The 18,638-nt window shown below is 40.0% G+C and overlaps 1 protein-coding gene across 5 annotated transcripts in view; it reads right to left on the minus strand.

Annotated features, from left to right (window-relative positions):
* Positions 1-18,638, minus strand: part of pnpla7b (patatin-like phospholipase domain containing 7b) — a 49,318-nt gene that overhangs the window by 25,786 nt on the left and 4,894 nt on the right. For all 5 annotated transcript variants that reach the window (XM_030059377.1, XM_030059376.1, XM_030059375.1 and 2 more), the window contains exons 4-17: positions 18,504-18,591; positions 16,551-16,630; positions 14,029-14,123; positions 13,754-13,894; positions 12,541-12,700; positions 12,240-12,320; positions 11,790-11,918; positions 10,910-10,990; positions 6,862-6,982; positions 5,683-5,766; positions 5,105-5,190; positions 2,447-2,599; positions 1,645-1,722; positions 444-649 (exon numbers count right to left, since the gene is read on the minus strand). In XM_030059377.1, coding sequence (XP_029915237.1) covers positions 444-649; positions 1,645-1,722; positions 2,447-2,599; positions 5,105-5,190; positions 5,683-5,766; positions 6,862-6,982; positions 10,910-10,990; positions 11,790-11,918; positions 12,240-12,320; positions 12,541-12,700; positions 13,754-13,894; positions 14,029-14,123; positions 16,551-16,630; positions 18,504-18,591 — 1,583 coding nt within the window. The remainder of the gene's footprint in view (positions 1-443; positions 650-1,644; positions 1,723-2,446; positions 2,600-5,104; positions 5,191-5,682; positions 5,767-6,861; positions 6,983-10,909; positions 10,991-11,789; positions 11,919-12,239; positions 12,321-12,540; positions 12,701-13,753; positions 13,895-14,028; positions 14,124-16,550; positions 16,631-18,503; positions 18,592-18,638) is intronic.

Genomic DNA, 18,638 nt, shown 5'->3' on the forward strand with positions numbered 1-18,638 from the left:
CCACCATCAGGAGCGTTTGTCCCACACTGTAGTGTAGTGTTCTTTGGCATGGGAATAAAGCACAGTGTTAGAAAGAAAGAAAAAACGAAAGAATGAAGGAACAAAAGAACGAATGAAAGAAAGAATAATACATAAAAGTACCAAAGGGATTATAAAAATTTGTTGCAATAATAAAACAGGATTCAACAATAAACTTCAATAAATTGTATTTAAATGTGCTGTATGTAATGTAATAATTTATATAATACCAACTACCACCCCTGATAATGTGATAATTTCTGTCTATTGTAATGGTATTAAATTGTAATGTAATAAAATCTGATATTGCAATGACTCACCTACTTGCAGGAACTTGTTGTTACATTGTGACAACTTGTACATGTGTGTTACTTCAAGACAAAACTGTGAAAATGTAATGTGAGTATGTCTGTGTGATGTCCTACTCATAGAAGTGGGCCTTGGAGATGGAGAGGAAGGTGCAGTCTCGCTGAGCTCGGACGCCGAAGATGAGGGGCTCCCCAGTGAGAACGGCCAGGTGACCCACCATCTCCCCTGGGTGGGCCACGAACAGCAGGCTGTCCTCCTCACGGTCGATCATGCGCTGATAAACGTGGAGGAACCCGGAGACAACGAATGCCACGCTCACATCCTGAAAAACCACGAGAGAGACGTATAAGTTGGGTGGACAAGCGTTAGGTCCCATTATTAACTGCTGCATCAGTCGCTTCTACACCAAAAGGAACTCTATTAGTGAAAGTAATACAACAAGTAATAGAACAAGTGCTTATGTACAGAAAGTAATAATGTGATGTAATTACACTACTTCTAATGAGGAGTAACAAATAATGCATAATGTTTTATATTTTGAATGTAACTTCCTGAATTATGGTTTCCACATAATTATGCATGATTGTATTCTGTATTGTACAGTATATAATACAGAATACAGAAGCGGTATCAATTCAGTGAGGACTTTTTCAATTTAAAGATACTCAATGTTTCTCTTCCCTGTATAGAAGTTAAGTTACTGTTACTCAGAAAGCGGCAGAAGGGGTATTCTTTTGACTGATTTATTCATAGGACTGGGTTATTGGCAAGGACCTCATACAACACAGTTCTTGATCACTGGCCCACTGGATTGGCACCTGTTGCACACCTGCATTTTTTCTTGCTTGCTTTAAGCGTTAAGCCAGGGAGTGTTATCCTGTTTTGCTTGTTGTAAACTTGTGGGCCTGTGAGGCCCTTTGAGACTATAAACGATGACTTTGAATGAACTTGAACAATATGTATCGCAATATGTATCATGTATCACAATACTCTGCAAACTCAGAGGTCCTCTGATACATTAATACATAATAATAAATGCAATTCATAACAGACAGGTACATTTTTACAAGCAGTTTGATCACTATCAGATATCATAGGCGCTATTTGATTATTTATTTATTATCAAGTGCTCCTTTAGCACAACTAATGCTCTCGATGATTTAACTGGCAGGAGTAGCCCAACAATACCTACCAGTTATACCATCTGTTGGGAGACAATTTTTAAAAGCAGAATTAAATAGATTAATAAAACATAAAAATCCACAAAGGCTTGCCTTGCTCAGTTCTTACAGTGGAAAAAGGTCACCAAAGACTGACCTGGTCTCCTTGGTTGGCCACAACAGAGCCTGCTTTGACCTGGCGAAGAGTCACCCTCCCCTCCAGCAGACTGGGGTCCTGATGAAATGAAATGAAAGGTAAAAGACAAGGATCCAGCCCATACAGGACATAATGACTGTGAAGTCACAATTACAAGACTGGTGTAACACCAGAATATATTTTTGATAAGACTATGATAAAAACCAGGCTCTAGGGTTTGACAAATGTATTTGATTTGATGCAGAGGACCATGCCAGTGATTTTGAACCTTTAAAACAAATAATTTGAAAATCATGCAGGGGCACTAAAGATTTCACAACTTTTAATCAAAATTTCTTGATATCCAAACTGGAATGTTTGGTTGAAACACCCACCTTGCAACGTTCTGTTTCTGCAGCTAAGTCAATGCCATTCTTAAACTATGGAAGTGATAATTCTCTGTGTGAAGCAAATGCTTCCATGGGAACTATTTTCTGAATTTCCCAATTTGAAGTCATCAAAACACAACAGTGCTGCTGCTTTTTGGAAAACTAACCACAATGACTTTATTAGATGTCCTGCTGAAGCTGTCATTCATCATGGCTCTTTTCTTTAATAGTCTCTAATTAGCACTATTATGACCAACAATAAGTTATTAAAAAACAAGGAATTTGTGATGAATGAGGCTCTGGCTCTACAGCCTTTAATACTGCCCATAGCTATCATAACATTTATTTTTGCTTTCAGAAAAAATGGCAGCTTCAGCACACAGAGGATAAAGGCAGAGCATGTCTCCATGGTTTAGAGATAGTGCAGTCAGTACCTGGAGCTGGATGACCTGCAGCAGGTCTTTTTTGGCAGCTTGAAAAATAGCATTCACTTTGTTATGGTGGACATGTGCTCCTCCTCCAGCATCACTGTAGTGGTAAACTGCAGACGGCGTGTGCAGCATCGTCACACTCTTCTTCAGAATAGACTGAAGGAAGAGAGAAGGGCACAGTGGAGTGAGACATTGGACCTCAAACTGTTCAGTCACTATGTCACAAACTGTAAGTCATGTACACAATGTAGGGCCCTATAATTTCCGCGATCACGGAATCGCAGACGGAATCACGGAATTAACGAAATAAAATGGAATCTATTTTTAACACAGAATATCGCGGAATTTGACGTAATTTGAATGAAATGCTGTTTTTGTGTGGAATATGAACGTATATCTGGGGAAAATTACATGGAGGGAAGCAAATCTGGGTGGCACAACCCCTCCAGTGGTTTCACCTGCACCTGCATGACCAAGAAAAAACATTACAACACCTGCACCGACACCGTACGAGTCCAAAAGGCAAAGAAACTTTCCAGCTACAGCAGCGCACTGACATAGATTGTGGAACAAAGCGAAGAGTTGCCACTCTGCGCTATTTTCACTGGCTAACAGCAGCACACTGGCTTAGCTTGTCTATTCAGAGAAGAGGTATCACTTCGGCTTATTTTTCAATCTATGTTATCACATGCATACTCCTGCTCATTCATTGGTAGTTGAATTGTTAGGTCTGTTTCATAAGTAATTTACATTTTTAAAACAAATAATAATTGAACATATTGTTAAATTATTGGAATCAAGCTTACTGGTAAACATCTACTCCTTCAAGATAATTTATTATGTTCTACAACTCATAAACATACACTAACACTACATACCGAGTGTTTGAGCAACATATCTCCTCAAAGGATCCATGGTAACAAGTACTCTGTTGTTGTGGATGAGACCACTGATGCAAGAGACTGCAGCATCCTAAACATCGTCATTTGTAAGTTAATGTGAATAGCCTGTACGTACAATGATCAACACTGAGTTAACAATCTCTTAAGTTAAATGTGTGCAGGCATTGACCCAACATCAACCCTCAGGTTGATGTTGAGGTAATTTCTATTTCATTTGTGTCATTAACATTAAAAACACACTCTTTTTTGGCAGTAAAATAAGAGTAAAAGGTAAAAAACGGAATTCCCAAAAATTAAAATGGAAAAAACAGAATTTCCAAAAATTAAAACAGAAAAAACGGAATTTGGGAAAAATTAAAACGGATTTTATAGGGCCCTAATAATGCTTCTTGCTGCAATATATTAGCACACGTTTGCACAACTTGTATAAGTGCTCACAGCATACTAATGAACCATACAGCATCATAAATAGTAAAATGTTAAGAGTTAAAGGGATAGTTCAGCCATCTAACTATAAATAGAGAAATCTGTGTGTGTGTGTGTGTGTGTGTGTGTGTGTGTGTGTGTCTGTGGCTTGATTATTTCCACAACCATACATCCAGTCAACTGGCAGGTCATATCAACTATCTTCTTGTGTGGTCTCAGCTCTCTGTGCAGTTACAACAGTGACTGGCAGGTGCCTGAAAGGTTCATGAAATGCTTGACAGAGGAGAGTGGCAGAAAAGAAGAAGCCAGCCACAACATTACTTGCTAGCTAAATTTTAGAACGCATAAAAAAGTTGTTATTTTCGTTCTCTAACAACTGAACATGTTCAGTGAAGAAAACAAATGATAGCAAACTCAAGCAATCAACTTCCATCTTTGTGGCAGCTGCTGCTCCCCTGGGGCGGAGTAATACAGGAAGTGCAGAAGTTAGTGGATCTTTCCAATTTCCAGATGTTGATGACAGGAAAAATACAGTTTTAAACTGTAATTTGAGGAAAACTATCATCGGTGTGCACACAGTAATTGTATGTGCATTTTAGTCTAAGAAAGCAACACCTGAGGTGATGTTAAAGCTTCTTTGAGAGGATTAGGTCGGCTATTTTTAAGGATGTTAGCTGGGGGGAAGTCCACCTCATTGGCAGAAGGCTAACAGTTAGCATTTGGAGCATCCAGCCAGTATCCAGCACTCAGTAACAATGAGAGGAAGAGAGCACCACTACTGTCCTACAGAACAGCTTTAAAATTTAGATTTTATCTTTTATATTTCATTTCACATTTAATTTTTTTTTTTTAGATTGGAGTCTGCCCTGGCAAATAGCAGTTCAAAACAAAAACTGAACTGCCAAGATCTACTTAGAATCAACCTGCAGTCAACCCACCTGTTGAGAACCACTTTCATAAATGTAATACAAGTGATTTATTTTTAAAGCAATCAATTCATGTTTATATGTTTTTGTGGATGGACGTATCAGCTAAAAATAACCTGTCCAAATGGCATATTGATATGAATGTGGAGAATCATATGAATAAACCAAATCACTGCAAGGCTGGAGGGTTGCCAGTTCAATAAGAGGACCTGTGTTGGACCAGGCAGCTCCCAAAATGCAGGGCAGGATGGTGCTGAAAAAGGTCATCCATGCTTAGTTTGCCTTTGCCTGGATGAGAAAATCCAACTTTTTCCAGCCTGGATTCAAACCAGTGACCCCGCAGTGGCACATGCCAATCCCTGGACTACGGTACATTTAACACTCAATCACTTGTCATCTTCACACACCTTGTGGACAACAGGACTTGGAGGCAGCACATCTTTCGAAACTCTGGCTCGTTCGTAAACCCTGTTGAGGTCAGCTGACATTTCACCTGCAAGATGACACCAGAAGGTCAACATTTTGACAGGGTGGGAATCAAAAACAACACCCTCAAGAACCACACCAATGTTAATGATAACCAGAAGGGCCAACCTCTCCATATGCTCACGTGCCCCCCACTAAAGCTACCAATCTATTGAGGTGGTCTATCGGTACTCTATTGGTAGTCTATTGAGACTACCAGTCTAGTCTAGTGAACAGCATGAACTGATGACACTACTTGGATAAGGGGCCAAACGTCTTCTAGACATATAACTCAGCCCAGTTGACCCGATTCAATTTCCTTTAGAGTCATATTATCAAAAAGTAGTCACACCTTTGATCCCAACAAGCTGCCAAAATGGCTGGTAACAGCAACCTGCTGTGTTCAAATTTGTGTCTGTCAGACACTGGAGCCCTCCATGTGTCAGCTAAAGTCTAACATGTGCAAAGGTAAGGTATTCTAAGGCAGTAGGTACTGGTTTGTGTTTGGTTTGTGTTTTACCTGTAACAGCCAGTGGGGTGGAGAGGGAGCGAGACTTCCTGCATTTCATCATGGCAGTTTCTGAGAGGCTGGACTTTCCACTCTCTGTTGTAGTGCATTGATAAAGCAGGTGATGTCAGGTACTAACTGTTCATAGTTACACATACATTATGGTAATCCCTTACAACTGTAAACAAAGTAGTTACTTTTATTTTGTAATGCTTAGGTTTAAGGCTTAAAGGACCATACCAGTGACTTTGGATGTTTGGCCGGATTACCAACATTTTACATTTTACAACAAACCATTTTGCAAATCATGCGGGGGTACTTAAGATTTCACAACATATAATCAAAATTGCTTGATTTTAAGATATAATTTTTAGTTGAAACACTTATAATGCTCTGCTTCTGTGGCTAACAAAGTCGTCAACATTCAAAAGTCACACAACTGATGATTTCCCCAGGGTCTATTTCCAGCAGAGGAACCATTTCAAGTCATCAAAATGCAACAGTGCTGCTGCTTGAAGGACAACTAATAGAGATGACTTTATCACAGTGACAGAATACTAATGTGAAGAAAATCTGAAGCCTCTGAAAGTTCCTTCTCATATCATAGTGGAATGAATGGAAAGCACTGGCTGGATAAAAGGAAGAAAAACTGGGTAGGTATAGGCATTAGATGCAGTGTGTGATTTGGTAATGTTGAAGTGGATGCCCTGGTTTGCCTAGGCTCAATCAATATCAATATCAGTATTAAAATGGGGGGTGTTTCCAGGATGCTGGGCAACACTGTTGAGCCTTCTTGAGGTTTTTCTTCATTCCGCTGCTGAAATAACTAGCAACTTTTGAATATTTATTTTTTCTAATTATGTAACCAAAGCAAGTTTCAAACAGCATAATTTTTCAAATTGTTCAACTGTCATTGATATTTTATGCCGAAATCCTATCAAATAATTTGAAAAAATGCATGCAAACATGCATCCACCATGCTGGCTTTCTTAATAGATGGTTTTATCAAATATGAAAAAACAATTCACATTTTTGGTCTGTGCAGCCAACATGGAATTTAACTTTTCAACCCAGTTTTTGCTAATTAAGTCACTAGGATAGTCTTACTACTGGCATGCAGCTTGTGTAAAGAGATGGTTGACGTTGGCATCTAGCCACTAAGGAGTTTAAAGATCAACTGTTGGTCATCACCTGGGTCAGTTTTCTCTGAGCCCAGATCGTCAGGGTGGGAAGGCTGCCTGCGGAGGGTTCTGTGTGGATGGGCTTCACTGAGGACATGGGCCACTGACACCAAGGGGATGGCCTGGCTCTCCTGTGACACACACATACACACACAGAGAGAAATCAATGACTAACAGCCACTGACATGGAAATCCTTTTTGAATGAACTTAACCCAGAGTTAGGATAAATCAAACTTTCTACATGGAGAAGTGCAGAGAAACAATTAAGTTGGAACACTAAATTGAATTGCAGAGATCTCAAAGCTCCAAATGTGCCCAAATAATCATGTATGCTGTCACAACAAAATGGTGGACAACACTGGATCTGTATTTGAAAACACTTTTAACTTCAATCTAGCATTCTCTGTCATCTTTACTTACAATGGTATAGATTAAGAGCAGTGTCTTTTACTTGATGAACAGACCTAGCACCAACATGCCCCTTTTCCACCAAAAAACGCCTGGTGCTAGTTCGGTGCTGGTGCTAGAGCCAGTGCTTAACTGGTTCCAACAAAGAACCGGTTTGCTTTTCCACAGGCCAAGAGCCAAGCGGAGCCAAGTCAGAGCCACGTCATGACGTCATCGTAAAACGTGATCACATGGGTGTGCGAGATGCTTGCTCGGAATCACAATAACAAACATGGACGACCCACCGTAGTGATGCAAATATTGCTCGTGTGTTTACAAGCCTACATTGCGGTCCAGAGGCGAAAAACGCAATTATTGCCGGCTGCCCGTCGTATTCGTGGTCGGAACAAACGGTGAGTATGTTTAGCTTTACGTTTATAGTGTTCACTGTTCCCGTTTGAGTCTGTAAGCCCGCCCACCAATGATGCGGTGGGCCGCGTCATCGGTTCTTTCTCTGGCTCCTGTTTAGCCCCTGCTCACCGTTGGTTCTTGCTTGGAACCGATTTGGAACCAGTTTGGCCGGTGCTTGGGCGGTGGAAAACCAAAAAACTGGTGCTAAGTCAGGCACCGGCTCCGAACCAGCCCTGGAACCGGTTTGGTGGAAAAAGGGTAAGAGATGACTAGCTGTAGCTCACCTGGCTAACCTTAGTTATCACCACTGATTCTCAAACTGTGCCTTTAACAAGAGAAAAGTAGATACAGGAAACTAGCCAGTGAGCGTGTTTTTTTCAAGTATGAAATGCTGTGACTCAAGTTGGTGCAATGTAAGAGTGATATGCCGAGTGCTTGAAACTTGAATTTGGGCTCTGTGTATATAGGTATTTCCCTACCACTGAATAGGTGCATGGGTCACCCAGCCCAGTTGAAGGAATCTGTGATGTCATCAAGACGAGCCGGGTGCTGCTAAACTCAGCTCAGATCATCGACCAACAAACATAATGAATTTAATGTGATTCTCTACCTATGTTTGCCTCTCCTGTGTAACTGAAGGTGTCTGAACATTCTCTTAACTTAACTTGGCTGCTGTTCTGTGTGACGGAATACCAACTTAGCAGCAAGTTTGACTTTCACCCCGACGCCACCGACAAACAAACAAATCAGCATGACGCGGGACACAGGCACTGCCAAGGATTTATCGGGGGAAGTGGAACAACAAACAATACCCGGAGATGCTATCAAAGACACAGTAAGCAAACAAATAGAGACGTTATTTCAGGACTGTGAGTTCATCTGCAAAATCAGTAAGATACTGGTGGACTCTCTGACTGAGCCCATCAAGAGGGCTATTACGGACTCCATTACGCAGTCCGTAAAGGACTCCCTGAAGTATGAGTTACAAAATACGGTCAATAAACTTGATGACCTACAACAAAAATATGATGACATGGAGGACACTTTGGACGAACAAGAGCAGTATTCAAGACGAAACTGTCTTGTCGGTTTTGGTGTTCCAGAAAATGACCATGAAAATACTGATGAAGTTATAATGGGCCTAACTAAAAACAAACTCAACATCCAAGTACAGCCTGGAGAAATCGACAGGAGCCATCACCTTGGACCTAAATCCAACAAAAAGGACAAACCAAGGGGAATCATCGTTAAGTTTGCCCAGTATAATACCAGAGACAAGATCTATAAAGCGAAAAAACGGTTCAAGGGATCAACGCCAAAGATGCACATTCTGGAGAGCCTATCTGCAAAGAGGGTGAAACTGCTGGAGGACCTGCGTAAAAAACTTAAAGACAAGCTCACAGCTAGCTGGACTCAGGACGGACGCCTCCACCTACTCACAAACTCTAATCAGCGGTATGTGATAAACGAACTGTCTGATGCTAAGAAGCTGCGTTTCCACTAAAACTTGGATTATTATTGTCCTGTAGAGACGATCTCAGGATGGAAGCATCTAGGTTACCAAAACCATCTTCATGGAACAGTAAAACGGCGCAGTGAGTTTTTCACTCCTCTTGAGATCACGTGACTCTACCTTTTATACCAACCAGTATGGCAATTTTAGATCTTGCTGGAAGAATAAATGACGCTATTGATAAAGGTGAGTGTGGGATTGGAGTTTTTCTCGATTTATCAAAAGCATTTGATACCACTGATTTTAAAATTCTTTTAGGCAAACAGCAGCATTATAGTGTCAGAGGAACCGCACTCAGCTGGTTCAGAAGTTATATATATGAAAGGGAGCAATATGTTAATGTAAATAATAGTAAATCACAATGTAAGATTATCAAACATGGGGTCCCACAAGGTTCGATATTAGGACCGCTTCTTTTCAACTTATATATAAATGATTTTGAGAATTCCTCTAACATCCTGCATAAAGTCATTTTTGCAGATGACACAAATTTATTTTTTTCTCATAAAAACATGGAATATTTCCAAAATCTTATAAATGAAGAATTGTCCAAGGTGGACTCCTGGTTTAACTGTAACATATTAGCTCTAAATATCGCTAAAACTAATTACATCGTATTCTGCTCAAATAGAAACTGTAATAAGATAGATAGATAGATAGATAGCTACTTTATTCATCCCGAAGGAAATTCACACTATATAATAAGTTATGTTGAGAAATTATATAATAAGTTATGTTGAGAAATTACTGATCTTACAAAAGAAAGTAATACGAGTTATATCATGGAGCAAATTTAATGCTCCCTCTGATCCTCTTTTTTATGGTTACAAACTTCTGAAGCTTACTGAGTGTAACATTTTTCATAATGCCTGTGTAATGTATAATGTAATATTTAGACTCAATGACAGACTCTGTCATCTCATTCCAATTTATTTTCCCACTAATGAACACAACACAAGGGGAAAACAACTTTTAAAGGGAAAGAAAAGGAAACTGAAATGTACAAGTTTTAGTATGACCTGTAAAGGTCCAAAACTTTGGAATGAGATTGACAGCACTATAAAAGAGTCTGCATCTCTGTCTATTTTCACAAAGAGGTTAAAACAAAAATTGCTATTAAATTATGTCTAACTTTATTTATTATGAAACTGCTAAAAACAGCTGAGGATTTAAATGATGAACTGCTCTCTTGAATGTATGTATGTATGTATGAATGTATGTATTTCTCATGTACCAATAACTGATGTGCTGGTTGTGTGTGAATATCTCTGCACCTAGGGAATCTAAGGAGGTCTTAGTGTTTAGGTTAGGTTAAATTAGGTAGAAATAAGGAACTGTTTTGTAATGTATGGTTATTATTTAATGTTTGGGCCTCTGTTCATAAGTTACAGATAGCTTCTGGAGAGTCCCATTTTACAAAACGTATCTTGATTGTAAATTGTATTTGTATTATAAATGATTTGTAAATAAACTAAACTAAACTCAGCCTAAATGAGCTGCCAATCCAACTAAAGCAATTTAATCAGTCCGGCTTTGCAATGAACAGTTTTAGTGTCCTATGATGACATAAATACTGTTTCAGTCTTTTCCACCCTGTTGAGAATCAAATTACAGCAGTAACAACAGAATAACTCAAGTTTGGGGATGAAAATTGTCAAACTGAAGGATAATGAAGATCATCAGCTGTAGCCAGCTTCAGTGAAAAAGTATGTGTCTGTGGTTTCAGAAGGCCCAGTGTGGCTGTACCGGGTTGAAGAGCTCAGTGGTCAGGCCCAGGTAGTTGTGTAAGGCCAGGAAGGTCACTCTCTGCAGACGCACCATGATTATCTACAGAGAACAAGAGGGAAAGAGCATGAAACAAACACTGTTTGATGTATTATCTAGCCTTAGGCAAAGGTTTTTGAAGAACCTACAGCAAAAAAAGAGAAATGTCTTTTTAACATAATGCTGGTGGCCATTACAGCAGACCAAACCCTGAATATAAACTTTTCATTCTTCCAGAGACCTGTGTGATGTGATTTGACATTGTATGTGGGAAGGATGCTTTCTCTCTCTCTCTCTCTCTCTCTCTCTCTCACTCACTCTCTCTCACTCTCTCTCACACACACTCTCTGTTCACACATGAATTCTTCATGCTTCTGTCAAAGTTGATATGGAATAGGACCAACAGCCCAACTTCCTTTGAACTTGATTCATTAAGTTGGAAAGGTTGGAATGAATGACTTTGTTTTCTTTCAGATATCAACAGATTACACCATTACAACTGATGTTTTCCATAGATAGACTAATGCGCGCGCACACACACACACACACACACACACACCCCTACAATGCATGATGCACATATATGCTAGGTTGAAAACAGAGGTGTCAGCCATGGGTGACTGGACTGGAATAATGAGAGACACTTGACTTCCTCTTTGAGACTCCAGAAAGAGAAATTCACCTGGGAGATCAACATCTGGGAGAGATAAAACTGGACATAAGGACTCTATTAATGCAAACACCTGCTGTTTGAACTTGTTCCAATATGGTTTCAAAGCAATCATTTTTTGTTTAATATTTTGATTCATGTGTTATTATATTTGCGAATATCCTACTGGGGAAAAGGGGGTAATGGCTTTACCTGGATGACGCGGACCAGAGTTTCAGGATATTTCTCGAAGACGGACTGGAAGGCTGCAGCGGGAAGACGCAGGACAGCGGAGGGAACTGCAGCCCTGGCAGACACCGTCTTGTAAGGTGCTGGATAGCCCTGAAATACAGTGAATGTAAGGCTATGCATAAAAAAAATAAGAATTCAAAATGAGAAAATACAAAAGGACAAATGCAAAATACAAAACACAATGTAATAAATAGAAAAAAACTAGATATGGCTAGAGAGATAGATATATCATTGTATACACACCTACCACACCTATAGTTTTATTGACTGATTGATCTTATTTCTTTTATCTTCACTTTGAACTTTACATAGTATGTTTTAATAAACATACTATTAGAAAAACTATCACAATATGTGGTATGTGTATGTGGTATGTGGTGTCCAGTGGAGGTCTATGCAGTGTAGACGTACAGTGATAATATCCAGGATACTGAGCAAACTGTGGACACTGTCACCCGGTAACACCTCCTTCAACACAGCGTCTGTACCGTCCTGCGACAAGAAAGAGAGCCAATAAATCTGTGTGTGAAACAACCATCAACGTGTACAAGAGCAGTGCTGAGGCTTCCTACACAGGTTCCATTTAAAAATGTGTACTCCCCTTATCTGAGGACACTGACAGCATTTTTATCTGAGGAACATTGAAGGAAAGGACTAAATCAATCTGATGGTGAGATGAGGTGCCCTCTGTGACACTGTGAAGAAATCTTACACTCTCATGGATGCACAGCTCCAGGCGGCCATCTTGAACCACGTAGATGCTGTCGTCGATGTCCCCTGGGCGGAAAAGCCCCTCCCCTTGGTGGAGCTGCATCAGCACCATGTGACGACACAACTCCAGGAACAAAGGCTTCTCAAAGTGGCCAAGCACCCTGCGTATAACACACAGGACACTGTGTCAGGGGGGAAGCTGCTGCAAAATAGTATGATATGGCTTAAAGGTACAATGTGTAATATTTAGCTTGCAAAAGGTGTAAATGACCTTTATGGGGCAGTGCCACTTTACAGAATACAGTTTTAGCAGGCAGCTGTTCAGTCAGTTTGCAATATCATTATCATATCATAACTGCATCCATGAAACTAATGATCAGTGTTTACATTTGGAATTCAGATAAGCAACATGCACTGTGTGTAGCTAAGTTAGCCATAGTGATTAGCAAGACATTGCTACTACTTTCACTGTCACTCTCAACCAGCCTGACCATTATGACTTATTGCATACACAGTTTATAGCCTAAAATATATGTTTGACATGTTTCATGTGGCTGTAGCTTGACTTGATTCTTCTTGTAGCTCTTTCAAGTACCTGTGACTTAATGTGCAAACTTAATGATAAATGAAATACTACTATGCTTGTAACAGAGTCTGTATATGGAAGTGGACAGCAATGGCCACTAGATGGCACTGAAACATCATAAAATGACTTGGTGTTCTTTTAAAGTCAACACCGATACTAACACATTTTTATTTGTACATTTGCATATTTATGTAAAATGCAGGTTTTCAGTGTTTCCCCCTGAATTTGCCCCTGGAAAAGCCTCTGAAACAACATTTGGGCTAAACATTAAAAAACAGGATGATAATAAAAGTCCTAATACGAACAAACTACTGACAAACATCACGTGTTCATACATACTTGCAAAAAGTCAAACAACAATTACTCCAGGTTAAAGTTTATTCCATTGTTTTTGTTCTAATCTTGACTCTATCCTTGATTCAAATACAGGCATAGCCCTGACGTCTTGAGGATAACCCCAGAAAATCAGGGACAACCTGTTTGGTGTGAGGTTTAATTAGCCCTGGGCAACAGATGGGGATATCCTAAATTTTAAGTAGCAAGTGTGAAATACACAGTTAGCCCTGGGGTGCTAGGGGTCTTAGCCCAGGTCTAAAGTGTACTGTGGGGAAGGCTAAAGTGTCTTTACCTGACGTTCTTCAGCATGTACAGCACCTCAGACGGCAGGTGGGAGTTCTGCACGTCAAACTCGGTCAGGTCTGCCTCCAGCAGGCAGGGAGGTGGCTCCTTGGGCTGCAGGGCTGTGGGCTCCCTCCGGATACGCAGGATCCTAACACACACGCACACACACACACTTCAACCTAATCTTTTTTATTGCCAGCACAGAGTGGCAGTCTGACTTTGCTTCGCTCAGTCATATGACTCTTACAGTAACATGACAAAATAGTTTCTCTCTTGACTCACTTGCGTGCTATAGTCAGGACCTTGGCTCTCTTCCTGGCTCGCGGTCGGGAGGAAGAGTTTGTGTTGGAAGTGGAGGCTGAGGAGAGAGTCTGCACCTACAGCAGCAGAATGTAGAAAAACATGTTAATGTTAGGACAACAGCTCTGCTTTCAAGTGGTAAGATCCTTCAGGCAACCAAACACTTTGTGATAATAATAATTCTGATGACAGCTATGTCAGGGTTGGACCGGTTCAGTATGATGTTCTGAGGGGAAAAAATAATCTTTTGGATTGAAACCACGCTGGCATTCTGTATTATCTTCATTCACACCAAGTCCGATGCAAATTAGCAACACAAAATTATTCTAATAATTTGTTTGTCATTCTCAGGAAAAGTTTGGAAATCTAAATGAAAGCATAGAAGCAGAATGTTAACACTGAGTCAAAGCTTCTGGTATCTGTCTCTCTCAGGTTTGTCCTCCACTACACGACAGTGATGGGGAGATGTTTGCTTGCGAGCAATGCTGTCATCACCAGCCAAGGTAATGCTACAGAAACTACACAAGCTGACAGTTTTCGATGGAAGTTCACCGTGGAGTTCCCTTTTCATCAGCAGACTGCCATATCAGTTCTTTTTGTTTCGCTTCTTTGAAGCTGTTATGGCTTTTATCATATAGTTCTCTATTCTCAGAAAGCAAGCTCCATTTCCATCTGGAATCCAGACACATGAGCACCAAAAGCAAATCTGATTGGTCGGTCAGTTTTCTTTCAAGCTCCTACAAAAACATTCAGCCTGGCATCCTAAAAAAATACAGCCAGAACTGCTACCAGTGCTCACCCATAGCAATGTTTAGGCACCAGCAGCTTAGTTCTGCACCATCCCTTGCAATGTTTAAGGTTGCCACTAGGAGGCTCCACCATCTTATTTCTGAAAAAAGGCAGTCAGTAAGTTAGTGAGTGACATGCCACTTTCTAGGCCTCCAACCCCAAAGCCTTGTGAGGAAATGACAGCTCTTCGCAACGCATTATTTCAGACTTAGTGTGAGGAAGCTCACAGAGACGCATTGCTTCATTTGAAAAATTTTGTTGGACATGTTTTTGTGCCAGGTGTTCAGACTTGGTGTGAACTGGCCTTTATTGATAGTCAGTGTTTCATACAGAACTTTATTCACTCAGAGTGGACGTCTCTGAAAGATCATTTAGACCTGTGGTTCTCAAACTTTTTTGTCTTCAGTTCCCCCTTTCCCTGATTTCTTCAACATTTTGCTTCGAAAATTGCAACAGAAAACCATAGAGGTCATGTAATGAATGAACAATAACCAGCCTTTTGAAGAATCTAATATTAATCTAACAAAATCTAACACAAATAAATTGAGTGAAACAGTTGCAATTAGTGCTTCCTGAGTGGATTTATTCGAACACTGTGGCCTCTATGTTTTAGTAAGTCAAAGATTCAGGCTTTTTTTTTCTTTTTTGAACTGGTTCTTCTGGTATAGTTCTATTTCATACTTACTTCAAACTTTTACTATTATTATCTAAAAATACATTTTCACAGTCCTGTAATATGTTCCTGATTTGTCCTTATTTTCAGATTTCTCTCATTTACCCCCTGTAGTACCTCCACATATCACACACCACATACCCCCGTTTGACAAATGAGGATTTAGACCACGTGTCCAACCATGTGCCATGGAGGGCCAGGAGGCTGCAGGTTTTCATTCCAGCCAACAAGGGACAGGACTAATCAGTGGAATCACCTGGTGGAGTTTTTGGTCAGCCTCTTGGCCCTCCACAGTACCAGTCTGACACCCCTGATTTAGACCATCATGGGATGTGAAAAACCAGGATGATTCTGCTAATACTACTAGTACTACTTCTGCTACCTCTAGTAATAATAGTAATACAAATGAGGTCTTCCCACAGATAACACTGTTGATTTATTCTACAATAAATGTGCACCTAATCATTCAAACTGCATCATATCCATATTGATCATATCAGAGGTGAACAGCGCTACTTCACCTATGTTGAAAAATGTGATATTATTTTATTTGCCTCCTAGCTGATATGTAGGACAGTAGTGGTCCTACATGGGCTCATGGGAAAGAGAAATAGTATCAAATTTTCCACAAGTGATGAACTATCCCTTTAAGATTGATAGTGATTCCAGTACTTTTTACCTTAAGCTGCTGTTGTGGCAATATTCAGTATCTATGTGTTTGTTTTAAGGCAAAATGAACAAAAGACAAATCAAAAGACAGGAAATAGTGGCAAACAATATTAAAAATCCCCTTTTAAGTAGAGGGGGGAGTCATGGACACCAATATTCAACAAAGACAGCTTTTGGCCCAATATATCAGCAAACCAATAAATCGATCTAACCCATGACAACACAGGCAGATATTTTAACTGAAGACTGATACATTAATTAAAATAACAAAAAACACAGCATGGGTAGAAAGGCTGCATCTGCTGGGTGAACTGATTTCAGTGTTGTTGGTCCTGTTTCAGTGTTAGAGGGTGTGAGTACAAGACTGATCTACCTTTCTCATGATCTTCCTGCCGTAGAACATCACCTTGTCTCTCTTCCTGAAGCGATAGTGAGGAACGCCGGCCTCCTCCTCTGAAACACACCACACATCATCTGTCACACATCAGCTGTTTGCACTGAACTGCCAATAGTGCCAATATTAGCCAATATTGGCCTAAGTACTTACACTTTGCAAACTGCACAAAATAACACAATTTCTCTCAAAAACAAGGGCAATTTAGCAAGAAATGACCCAAACTAAGCAAGAGACCAGTTAAAAAAAAAAAATAAGAAAAATAATTGTAAAAAGGTTATAAAAAGAAAATGACCTATAATTAGCAAAAAAAAAATAATACAAGAAACATGAAAATGGCCTGAAAATTAGCCAAATATTACCAAAAAATTACAAAAATAATTATCAGAAGATTTATTATTATAAATATATATTTATTATGTATTTAAAATTAAATTACAAGAAAATGACCATAAATATACATAGTTTTCAAAAAAGTAACCACAAACTTCCCCTTCACCCACAAAAAAGTAAAACATTACATGAAAATGAACAAACAAAACTTTACAGAAAAAGAAATAAAGTGAATGTTGTTCAAAGAGTTAAACAGAGCCTTTCAAAATAATGTTGTCCATCTCCGATACAAGCAGGTTTCACTGATTAGATTTTCATTGCTGAAGTGATCAAAGTGAGATTGATTTCTATGGGAAGCCCTAAACATAAATTGACTCCAACACAATGTTTTGATTGAATTTAACAAAAATACACATGAATATAGTTTATGTATCCCAGGTTTCACTGGAGATCATGATTGTATCGTGGCCTGCATGTTGTTGGCTGACTGCATGGCTGAGTGTGGTTTTGCAAAGATTTTGCATTTGTTTTTTTTTTACAAATGTGAATAAATGGTCTCCTTTGCAGCCTGCATTTGTTGCAGCCTGTGTGTGTTGTATGCTGCTCTATTGGACATTAAAATCAATTCTGAGAATGTGCCTATCTCTGTGTTACTTTTGAGTGGATGTGGGCCACAAATATTTTCAGTATTTTCGAGCAGGTTGTGGGCTTGAAGCCCCTGGTTTTATAAATTGCCCAAATTTTGCAACCTCAGACCAGAAAGCATCATCCAACTCATCCTGCTGTACTGTTCCTCCTGTTTGTGCACCATGCTGACCATCTCCAACACAAACAAACTCAACAGGATCAAACATGCTGCCTCCAAACTCCCCCACACCCAATATCTTGGACATGAATGACAGAGCTACCACATGCCTTGCAACCACAACAGTCAAAGACCCCAGTCCCCTAAACCCACATTTCACCCTGCTGCCGTCAGGCCGCAGATCCAGGACTTTGAAACAGAGAAGAGCTCGCTTTGGCAGGGTTTTGTCCCTTTTGCCACAGCAGCACTAAACAAACTGCCTCGCTGATCCCGTATAGACCCAGGCTTATCTCTGAGTGTTATACATGTGTACATATTGGGACACTGGGGGGGTGGAGGTTGTCTGTATGTATATCTGTATGTTGCAGTTTGGTTATCTGGATGTTTCTGTGTTGTACAGGCTGTGAAAACAAATTTCCTGCGGGACTATGAGGACTATATCTATCTATCTAAATATGTTCGCACTGGCATCGACCGTCAAAAAGCCGTCTCAGTCTAACCTGATCTCATAGCAGAATGTACTGTGCTCTGTTGCCTCTGCACCACTGTTGCAAAAAGAAAGGACTGATACATTTACTGGACCTGAAAAATCTTTCTGACCTGTCAAAATGTGTTGAACAATAAGCTTTTCTAAACTTTCTTTCAGTTTGTGTACAGTGTTTGTGTGTGTGTGTGTGTGTGTGTGTGTGTGTGTGTGTGTGTGTGTGTGTTGTGCATATTTTTGCACACTGGAAAACTGTCAGTGGAAACATTGTTTGGAACAGAACATAGTGTAGAGTGCGCGGTGTACTGACGAGACAGCTTGTGTCTTCTGTAAAGATGAAACACGATGATGCCAATGAGAGAAACCACTCCCACTGCTCCGAGCAGCAGACCAGCCCACTGGAGGGAAAAAAGCACAAAACATTTTCATGTGCTCTCACCAAAAC

This window comes from Myripristis murdjan, chromosome 9, assembly GCF_902150065.1.
Source record: "Myripristis murdjan chromosome 9, fMyrMur1.1, whole genome shotgun sequence".
NCBI classification, from domain to species: Eukaryota; Metazoa; Chordata; class Actinopteri; order Holocentriformes; family Holocentridae; genus Myripristis; species Myripristis murdjan.